This window comes from Brassica napus, chromosome A2, assembly GCF_020379485.1.
Source record: "Brassica napus cultivar Da-Ae chromosome A2, Da-Ae, whole genome shotgun sequence".
Lineage (NCBI taxonomy): Eukaryota > Viridiplantae > Streptophyta > Magnoliopsida > Brassicales > Brassicaceae > Brassica > Brassica napus.
This window is the reverse complement of record NC_063435.1, coordinates 8,168,247-8,179,987: the sequence shown is the minus strand read 5'-3', so window position 1 is coordinate 8,179,987 and position 11,741 is coordinate 8,168,247. Positions and strand designations below refer to the sequence as shown.

Here is an 11,741-nt window from a genome sequence, read left to right as displayed (position 1 = left end):
GCGTTTACAACGAATTTAGGTAAGTTAAAGCACATTGAATACACGTTTTCACCTTTATATAACGGTAACACGATTCGTCGTAATGTCGATGTAACGTTTACAACTATTTCGCATTCCACGTACTTTCGTCGTAAACTTACATTGACTTTACGACGAAAACGTTTCGTCGTAAATTACCATGGAGTTTACGACGAAATTATGTCTCGTCATAATTGCGTTGTAAAGCGTATGTAAATTTACGAGGAAATTATTTCCTCGTAAAACGCCGTTGTTACTGCTACGTTTTCTTGTAGTGATAAGAGTGATTATCGATATATCCGGAACCGAAGGGTTTCTATCCGAAACCGAACCGAATACCCGAATGCCCAGGAGTACCCTCACAATGAAAAAATTACCTAACATCAGATTTGTGTTTTTTTTTTTGACCTCTTCGGCCCACTCCACTCAGGTTCCTGTTCCTTGTAGAGTAAGTCGTATGATCTTTATAAAAGTAGAGTAATTATTACTTCATTAATTTTAGAAAAGACAAAAAAATACTTAAAAGTAGGTTCATTTAATTATTTCAATGAAATTAGGTTGTATATATTGTGCAAAATTAAGGGTTAGTTTTAATTAGTACTTTTTTTTAACAGATTAGATTATTGCTCTTGAGTTGTTTAGTGTTTTCCTGATTTCAAATTTTGGTGCAATCGATCTTTGTGTCGACGGATGACATTTCACATGCAAATTTTCAATGCTTTGAGAATATATTTTTTAGCAATTTCGAGAAAAGATGTACATTCTATATACTATTGTAGCACGTTTATTAAGTATTGGAAATATCATATATTACATTATGTATACGTAGATTAACACTAAGATTAAACAATGCAAGGCGACGACAGAGGCACAGCGCACAGTAGGTGGCTATTATTATATAAAACCGTATATGCATATTTAATTTATTAATTAATCACATTAATCACATTTTTTTCTTTAAGCAAGGAAATAGCACGACGCACCTTAATTAGTATAAATATGCATAGACGCGTCCACAAATGATCACAGTTCTCATCAAACGTTAAGTATCAATCAAGAGAAGAAGAGTGAGAAGAAGAGATAGATCATGGCAACTACTCCAAAATGGATCATGGTGGGAGGAGAAGGTCCTGAGAGTTACAACCAGAACTCCTCGTATCAGGTATATATATTTATATAAATGATTTTGAAACATTGTATATGATTTATTTTATGTAAGTAGGCATGTGTATAAATAATTACCTCTTTAATTTGGTTTTACAGAGAGCACTGTTAGAAGCGGCAAAAGAAAAGATGAGCGAGGCTATCAAGGCCAAACTCAGCCTTGATTTGATCTCTGATCGGTTCAGTGTGGCAGATTTTGGTTGTGCGAGTGGACCTAACACTTTTGTTGCAGTCCAAAACATCATTGATGCAGTTGAAGACAAGTACCGCAAGGAAACCGGACAAAACCCGGCCGAGAACATCGAGTTCCAAGTCCTCTTCAACGACTTTACCACTAACGATTTCAACACTCTCTTCCAGTCACTTCCTGCGGGCAGAAGATACTACAGTGCTGGTGTTCCGGGTTCCTTCTTCGAACGTGTTCTTCCTAAAGAGAGTTTCCACATAGGAGTTATCAATTACGCATTCCATTTCACCTCCAAAATCCCCAAAGGGATCACGGACCGCGACTCTCCATCCTGGAACAGAGACATGCATTGCACTGGGTTCAACGAAGCGGTCAAGAAAGCATATCTTGATCAGTACTCGGCCGACACCAAGATTCTATTAGATGCTAGAGCCGACGAGCTCGTCCCCGGGGGATTGATGTTGCTTTTTGGATCGTGTCTGAGAGACGGAGTTAAGATGTCCGAGACCTCCAAAGGAATAGTGTTGGATGCTGTCGGAGCTTCTCTTAACGACCTTGCTCAACAGGTACATATTCATTTTTTTTGTAACATGGCTTACATATTCAGATGTCACCTAATTAAACCAAAAACGTACTACTGCACATCTAACACTATCTTCTGCTTCTAATTAAAAGGGTGTTATCGAACAAGATAAGGTGGACTCTTTTAGCACGCCACTCTACTTTGCAGAAGAAAATGAGTTGAAGCAAATCATAGAGGAAACCGGGAGATTCACAATAGAGGCGTTCGAAGATATCATTCACGCAAAGGGGGAGTTTACGCTTGACCCCAAGGTTTTGGCAGTCTCTTGCAGGGCCTCCTTTGGAACTTTCCTATCTCAACATTTTGGAGAGCAAGTCTTTACCAAAGTCTTTGACCTCATCGAGGCCAAGCTACGCCAAGAGCTTCCTCGCCTCCTGAATGCCAAACCCGGAATGCAGTACCTAATCGTGCTTCGAAAGAAAAACTAATGATCCAAAACTTTTATTGTGTTTCCGTTATTGTTTCTCTTGTTCGTCTATTGATGCTTTGTTTTCTTCTATTTCGCTGCTATGCTAAGTGTTTGTATTCTCAGTCCTACAAATTAATAAATGTCTCTCTACGGATCGTCAACCATATAAAAACATTTGTTGCTCAATGACAATATCGTTCCTGATATGCTAGCGTGTTTATTCATTATTTAACTGCACTGTATTCTTTTAAATACAAGGTTCAGGTCCGATTCCCGGAATCCCGTAATTCTACAGATTCGAAATCATAGTATGTAATATTAGTCACTCAAATTAGGGACACAATTGCCAGAAAAGAAAGGTTAACATTGTTCTATGCGCAAGAATAACATTCACAAATCGAGTATTTGCCGATTATAATGTAAACTCAAGCTATCCTTTCGAAGATTTGATCGTAGCTATTCCTTGAAAGATTAAAGATTTTAGGAAAATATATTTAAATTTTGATAATGTCTTCATCCTTTCTTTTTCCGTTTTTAGATGCTTTAGAGGTTCATCTTTCCTCACGAGTATGACTTCATAAAATGTGGAAGGTGGCCAAATTGGTGCGCAACAATGACGTTTTTAATTTTTTTTTAGAATGTAAACATTTAATTGATTTCAAATGAAATAATGGTGCATGAGACGCATTTATAAATAGCTATTTACATTTATTTATTTCGTACATTATTTTGAGAGAACTTCAGATAAAAAAATAATGTTTCAATTTAAGTAATTTAAGATAATATAAAAAGATTTATGAAATGGGTTGAATGAAGATAAATTTTGGTAATTTCTAGAGTAATTAAGCAAATCTTTTTAATCTACCATAATAGCATACTGTCCTTTAGACAAGGTGAGATCTAGAGATCGAGAAAGAGCGTGGAAGTTCACAAACGGACGGTGGGCTGTCAGAACCTTACCAATATGATATACATAAATATCATAAAGAGGCGATTACAAAATTGATATTACATGATTTGGATGATCCTTGTCTCAATATTTTAGATTATCCCTGTTAGGTACAAGATTTGTTTAAAATGTGCACTAAACTACGAGCACAAACATCTGCACCAAAAATATATCACGAAAAAAGATTAATCATGAGAATGAGAATCATCAAAAAAAAATTAAAAATCAAATCGAAGCGGAAGAAAAACAAATTAAAGAATTGAACCTCAATGATCCCATCCAATAACTCAAAAGAAGAAGAGGATCGAGTAAACTGGTTACTATTATCTAGTAATCACCTTCTCGGTTTTAATCTTGTACCAGTATCAATGACATGGTTAATGATTAAAACGATTCTATTCAATTGTAGGAGTTTCTACTTCTTCACCGTCTCTATCGCGTCAAAAAACAGCAATCAACAAGAGGGAGTATGAAAGCACTCACTCTGACGACGATCAGCGCCACGCGGTCGCCGCCGAGGCTCTCTCCTCCGCCAACTTCAGATTTATTGAAATCTTAGGGTTTACGTCCACCTGAATCTATTGTTGTGCACAGTTCTGATAAGGAGGAGGAGCCAGATGCTGATGAAGGATAGTCAAAGCTTGGCCTCCAAAGCTATTGGGACGCTGCTTATTCCGGTGAGCTCACTAATTTCAGGGAGCATGCATGGCTATGCCGGCGAAGTTTGGTAACGACTCCTTCGTTTAGAGAGAGAGTATCCTTGGAAGTTGATGTAACTTCTTTCATTTTTTTCTTATGGTAACATTAGGTTTGGAGATGATGTAATGGCAATTGTTACTTGTTGGACAAAAGATTTGCGCATTGATATTTCTTAAAAGTCAAAAGGAGATGTCTGTTTATGACAACGGTGGGTGAATGATAAGTATTTGTCTTGCTGGAATGCGCTTGACCTTGGTACCGGTAATGGCTTAAGCTTTCATCAACTTGAGGGCTGAGCTTCTAATATTTTTTCTTTCATGCTCTGGTCTTTAATTGCTAAAGTATGTCTTGTTACTGTTTATAATCGTGTGTCTTTGCACCCTTTTCCATGGTATGTCTGAAAAGTTAAGAATCATGTAGAGTTCGAAATAATCAAGCTGTCTTTTTGTACTGGCTTTCTATGCTACCTAGTCTTCTTTCACACTAGCACACAATTCGTTGGCATGAGGTTATTTTTATCAAGTAGTATGAGGCTGAAGTTTATGAATTTAAAAGTTCCAACCATTGATTTTTAGGTCCAATGTAGTGAACATGTTTCGTTAGTGTTATGGAAGCCCAAATTCTCCTGAATGTCATATTGTTTTTAAACTTTATCATTGATGTTTTTTACTTGAACAGAACGTTTACACAGCAGCCAGAATCTTATGTTTAGACTCTACTCTTTCCCTGACATAACTAATCTCATCATCCTTGCACTTTTCTGGTCTCAGGTTCTCTGATTTAACCGGGAATGGTTATAGTGAAGGAGCGAGTATAACTCGCTCAACATCTCTCCAAACGTGATGGTTTTCCAAATTTACGTTTCATGGTATGATTTTGCTTAGCCTCCTTGCCCAAAAGGGATGCAGTACTCACATAGATTCTTCCTTTATAAACACATAATTAGCTCAATACTGCAGTTGATCAAAGAATGGGATATGTTGTTGATGATATCCTTGATACAATACTGGAAGGGCAGTTCAAGCTAGTAATGGACAAAGGAACTTTAGATGCCATTGGTTTGCATCCTGATGACCCTGTCAAAAGGTACCTCCTTAGATTGATTTCCGTTACCAAGAACAATCATTTTGGTCATCGGGGTCAGGTGAAGTAGATTAGTTATGGTTACCACTGACAATCCCACTAGTTTGTTTCCAGAGTCATGTATTGGTGGGATTCAGTGTCAAAGCTGGTTGCTCCTGGTGGAATGTTGGTAATAGCTTCTCTAACTCGTGAATAGTTGAAAGCTTTCATAAACAATCTGGATAAACTGATCTGATCCAAAAGTGAACCCAAACACAGTAACCCAATCTTGTGGCTTATTCATTTTCTTTACACTGAAATATTAAACTAAATTGAGAAAATTAGAGCTGTACTCAAGCGAATTAGGGGCACATTTTTCTCATCGTGTAGAGAGGTCTGAAGTCAAAACTTTTGCCCCTTCGTAATTGTAAATGTGATTTTCTATATAATTATAAAATAACTCATACTATTAACTTAAAATTTTAAATGGTTTTAAACTGAGCCAACAAAATGCAAATGTTGTTTTTAAACATATTACTAAAGAAATTTAAATTGTGAACGAATCCTAAAATGGTCTAGCTAAAGTATGAATGTCTATATGTTTAGTTTTGATCACTTTTCAATTTTTATTTATTAACAAGCACTACTAAGATCATTATTTTTGACATCTTATAAAAAATTAGCAAGAATATAAAAATTTAAGTGTATCGTTCTATTTCTAATTTAGCTGTTTAAAGTAACTTAACATATTTACTGGTTCTTAAATATATCTTACTATATTCTTTATTCCAAACTTAATGATGTTTTAGAATAGCGCATAATAATTATTATTTACTTAAACATTTCATTAAAATAGAAACTAAAAATTGTTGACCAATTGTAGAATACACTACAAAATGTTATAAACTATACAGCTTTTGATATACTTAAAAAGCATATATAGAAATATGAAAACATCTTACATTTTGAAAATCAAAATCTTTCTTGAACATCTTACAAATAAAAACAGAGGGAGTATAAACGCTTAAAATGTTTAAACTCACCTAAACATTTTTTTTCAATAAAAGGACTTAAACACTAAACATTGGCAGGACTATTTAAAAATCTAGCGCTCTATTGAAAAGCGGTACTCTAACAAGACTGGGCCGCTAAGGAAAAACCAATAAGATTAATAGAAGGTTATGACTTATGTCCCCTGTCACTCTGCAGTTGGAACGCCAAATAGCAAAATTGTAAAACACGAGACGACTCTTCGGGACTCTGGTCCTAATTCGAAAACACACCCAAGAAAATGAAACTTGGAAGAATTAGCGTTTGGGATCACTGATAAATAAGGAGCTCCATCAGTAGCTGACACAGAGAGATGACAACATCGCCGAGGCGTGACGACGGAAGAAGAGCTAGCGACAGAGGCTCCTCGAAGAAGCAACGTCTTCCTCATGTTTCTGGAAACGAATCCTCGGACGACTCAAGTTCCGCTGAAGAAGATGACGTAGGATCTCAAAATGGCTCAACCGAGAGCTGTGAAAGAGTGCTACTTGTGCTGAGTGACGATAGCGATTCTGATGAGGAGATAAGGCTTACGGATATTCTTCGATCAAGAAGACCACAGAGGCTTTCACCACCCAAATCCATGACGCTGCCGAACTCGGATGTTCTTGATTGCCCCTGTTGCTTCGAGCCATTGAAGAGGCCTATCTTTCAGGTTTGGTCTTTTTTTTTCTTTTATTGAAATAACTTTTGTAATGTATGGCTAATAACTCTTTAGTGTTTATTGTGGTTAGTGTAATAATGGGCATCTAGCTAGTTATTCATGCTGCACCAAACTGAAGAAGAAATGCTCATTGTGCGCAATGCCCATTGGGGACATTTGATGCAGACCCATAGAGAAGGTCATAAAAACATGCTTAGTTGCATGTTCAAATGCGAAATACGGGTGCAAACAGAGCACTAGATATGACAAAGTAGCAAACCATGAGAAGCTGTGTGTTTTCGCCCCATGTTCATGCCCTGTACGAAACTGTAACTACGTCGGTTCCTACAAGGATCTCAACAACCACTTTCGTGCTACACACAAACGGATTCCCGGTGAAATCATGTCGTTTGTGTTCAATAGTCCTAAATTATTTGGCCTGGATCATAATGATGATCAGTTTATTTTTAAGGAAGAGAAAGAAGGTGGTGCACTACAAGAAAAAGTCTCTATGCCGACAGTAAAATTTATTGGAAATTCGTCGGAGTTCATGATTTCCGAGACGTTCCCGACAATCAATAATTGGTCGGAGTTTGAGCGTCGGAAAATGACGTTCATCGTCAGTTTGTCGGAAACTTAGCGACGAAATTCTTCTCTCGGATTAATCTCGGAAATGGTTGTCGGAAAGAGACGAGGCATTCCCGACTATGTTATCATCGACAAACAGGGTTGTCAAAATGTTGACGGTGATCTCCGAGAACTTGCCGACAAATCCAAAAAAAAATTATTAAAAAAATATATATATCGGAGCCGAGCCGAAGCCTAGCTCAACTAAACCACACCAAAGTCCCGGTTTAGTTTCCTAACCATGACTGTGGCAGCATATACATGTGTATATAACTATATATAAGTTCGAAAAAAGAACATGTGTATATAAACTATATACACAAACGTGATCTTGTTGTAGTTCAAGGTTTCAAGGGATTCGATGGTGTGTATGTGACTGTGAGACGTATTGCACCTATGGTTAAAGAAATTCCCAAACTCTCCTGCAGTATAGCCAGACTCAAAGCGCATAGCACACTACGTCTTGGATTCCAGGTGGAGAATGTTCAGAAAGTGGGAGAGCAGCAAGTGCAGCCTGAAGATAATTTCATGTTGATTCCATCTCATATGTTGGGTGGTTGCCATTGCATGAAGATGCAGATTTGTATCGGCGACGAAGATGATTATACTCGTATCTGAGATATATTTTGGTCTGTAGTAGTAGGTGACGTTTCTAATATAGTTTGTTGTAGGGAGGTGCAGGTCTTTGGATTTTGAAACCTTCTTCTTTTGTCTGATTGTCATGTCCGTATAGTTTTGTGCATTGAACTTGCAGTGTATAATTTTATCAAATTTTTTTTTTTCGCCCAAATAATAATTTTACACGTCTGGCTGGCGATTCACGAAAACACATTGTTTGGCTAGATAGTGTATTCAAATGTTACGTCAGCACTCGAGTGTCTTCATTGATGTTATGTTCTATGTAGTAATAAAGTCACTTTACACTCAACTTGATGCGAAAAGGTATCCAAAATGCTGTTAAGAATGTCCCTGTATATCACATTGTAAAGTTTTATACATAAGAGACATTCAGCAGATGGCTAACCCTACTTTCTGATATGCATTCAATAATAATTTTTTTTGCTAAAAAATATGGATTCAATAATGTTACGAGAAGCAAACCATGAAGTTTATAAGTTAGTCAAAACAGGAGATTAGTTTCCAGGCTATATATGTTGTTTCTTCGATGCAATTGTTATCTAATTGTAAAAACTAAGAGCACATGCAACATAGGGTCCATAGGAGAAATCCTTAAAAAACAAATATTAAAAAATTGATTTTTTTGGTTTTCGTGTCGGATCGGAGCCGAAAACTCCCGAACTAAGGATTGATCTCAGCTGAGTTTTGTTACTGTGTTGCGGGCTCCACGACACGTGGCAGCCTACGATTAGTTTTTTTTTTAATTAGACGAAAAAATAAAAAAAAAATAATAAAAAAATAAAAAAAAAGCATTGGAAATCGAGCCTGGTGAGACTCAGCGTTACATGTGCTCTAAAAGAATCTCCAAAAGAAACTCTATAACTCCAAATATAGAGTTTTTTGCTTTCTAAAAAGGAACTTCAAAACTTCAAATTTAAATTTTTGAAGAGTGAAACTCCAAATATAGAGTTTCACTTTTTAAAACTTCAAATTTGAAGTTTCATCTTTTTATTTGCATTTTGGTCCTTAACATTATACGTCATATTTATAATTCTTAAATATTTTTTATTTATTGTTTTAATCTTTAAAACTTTTATATCTCATAAATATTTCAAATTTGTTTTATAAATTTAAGTTTTGCACATGAAATTAAATAAAAAAAATTTGAAACAAGATTTATAATATTTTAAAACTAGAATTAAACAACAAGAATATTACAAAAAACCATGATAAAAACTTATTAAAAAGACACATGAAGACATAATTATTACTCAAATTTAAATATTATAACAACACTAATAGCCTGGTAAATTTGCTCCGGAACCTCCCAAATCTCCAAAATATTGTCCAAACAAATTTTGTGTAACCGAAGATGATTGTTGTTGTTGCTCTTGACGCATTTTTCGTATGATTCTTTTTTGTTCAGATCGAATGTACTCACAAATATTAACATCATCGATAGAAGCTAAGTTTTTTAGCAATATTTTATTTTCCTATTTTACTTCTTTAAAAGCTAACTTTTTTGCTTCATTTTGCAGTCGTAATTCAATCATCTCACGACCTTTTTCCCTGCTTGTTGTACTTTCGTTTAAAAGATCAAGGATTTTTTCGTTTGATGATATCAAACTATCAACAGCCATATTATGAGGATATTCGATTTCAAAAAATTTTGGCTCGTAGTCTACAAATAAAAAATAAAGAGAATCATTTCTTACTTCGAAATGCACTAGTTGATCATATATGAGAGCATTATGGAAATAATTTTATGGAATAATATAGTATTTGCTTGCAGTTTAATATTTAATTATGTACTTTTATTTATAATTTTATATTTTAGTGTAAGATTTTTTTAATTAATATTTTTGTAATATTTATATATATGTACTAGTTATTTATAGAAGTTTTATGAATTTACATCAACTATGATAAATATAAAGACCATATTGTAAAATATAAATAATTTTGAAGTTAGGTATGAAGTTTTACTTTTGGAGAAGAACATACTAAAACTTTAAATATAAAGTTTTGGAAACTTCAAAATAGAGTTCCTTTTTGGAACTCGCATTGGAACACTTTTTAGGGAGTCTCTCTCTTCAAAAAAAAATATGAATAACATGAGAGAGAGTGGAAAAATAACGAGAGACGTGTTTGGGGGAAGAGACTTTTGCCATGAGTTCAGAGACTTTAAACTAGGGGTGGGCATTTTACCCGAAATCCGAAGTGGCACCCGAACCCGATCCGAAAAACCCGAACCGAAAATCCGAACCGAAGTAGCAAAATATCCGAACGGGTATTGAATTAGGAGAGATTGGATATCCGAACCCGAACGAGTAATATCCGAACCCGAATGGATATCCGAAAATAACCGAACATATGATAATTAACCTTATATTTATAGTTTACATCTTTCATTTTATATAAAATATTTATATTGATACTACACATACTTTAAATTCATATGATATACATACAATTACGTAGAAGATGATTTGCTATTCGCTTAAAATGCATGTCAAACTTCTTATTTCAGCAATTAACAAAAAGTTACATCCAAAATTTAAAAACAATAACCAAATTAATGTCTTTTTAGTTTGAAAATGTTATGTCCAAATATATTAACCATGCAATCTATTAAAAATAAAAAATAGTTAAGTGAAAAGTTATATATTTAAATACAAGAAATTTGAGAAATGAAAATTTTCATTTTTTTTTCTTCAAAATCTAAATATCCGAACCCGATCCGAAATAACCGGAACCGAACTTAAAATACCCGAACCCGACCCGAAGTACAGAAATACCCGAACGGGTTCTACACCTCTATACCGAAATACCCGAAAATCCGAAATACCCGATCCGAACCCGAACGGGTACCCGAACGCCCACCCCTACTTTAAACTAACGTGTCTCTTTGACATTGATTTGTTGTTATTAGTTTTAACTAGATCGTTTTCCGCGCTACGCGCGGATAATTACTTTAATTTTTATAATTAATTTTGTTGTGTGAATATAAAAAGTTACAAAAAAAATTATGTATATAAACTATGTAGTATGTAAGGTATATAATATATGAGGAGAAACATACTGCGATTTTTGTTGTTTGAATGTTGCATATAATTTTTTTTCATTATTTTGTAATGAATTTTTTTATTAGTTTACCAAACTACCAAAATTGTATTTAGATAAAATACAAAGACAGCTCAGATGATGTCGGAAAGTTTTTCATAGTTGTGTTTCCTCGATTATTTTTTATGAGCTGTAGATGGGAAATGTAGCTCTAACTCATGTATTGACTTGACTCTTATTTCCTTAGAGTTTGACAAAGAAAAGTGAAACTGGCAATAGTTTTGATCGATTTCTAGTTTTGAAGTGTATTTTGTTTTGGTTTTGTTGATGAACTTCTTTAATTGGATGAAGCTGAAATTTCAACACTGTCTTTTTGTACTGAGTTGTTCTTTATGGTGATGTTAGTTATGTCGTGAAATAAAATTGTGTTACTGGTGTTTAGGCGACTAATAATGTTTCCAAAAATTGATAAGAAAAATAGTTATAAATCATCTAGCATAATAAGTATTTTTTGTTTTTTTTAATAAAATTTTGGGTTAATGATTGTTATCACAACAACATGATATTTTGATTAATTTTCATTAGAAACTCATAAATGTGTATAACTATATGTGTGTTATTTATATGTTTCGACTCTATTTGTAAGGTTATATATGGTTTAACAGCAAT

General features: G+C 34.5%; 1 protein-coding gene and 1 pseudogene across 1 annotated transcript; both read left to right on the top strand.

Annotated features, from left to right (window-relative positions):
* Positions 1-1,027: 1,027 nt before the first annotated feature.
* On the top strand, positions 1,028-2,522 carry LOC106419888 (paraxanthine methyltransferase 1-like). The gene is made up of 3 exons (XM_013860734.3): positions 1,028-1,180; positions 1,282-1,935; positions 2,045-2,522. The coding sequence occupies exons 1-3, from the start codon at positions 1,106-1,108 to the stop codon at positions 2,378-2,380; spliced, it is 1,065 nt and encodes a 354-aa protein (XP_013716188.2). The 5' UTR covers positions 1,028-1,105; the 3' UTR covers positions 2,381-2,522.
* A 1,789-nt stretch (positions 2,523-4,311) lies between these two features.
* LOC106419898 lies at positions 4,312-8,266 on the top strand (annotated as a pseudogene).
* Positions 8,267-11,741: the final 3,475 nt, after the last annotated feature.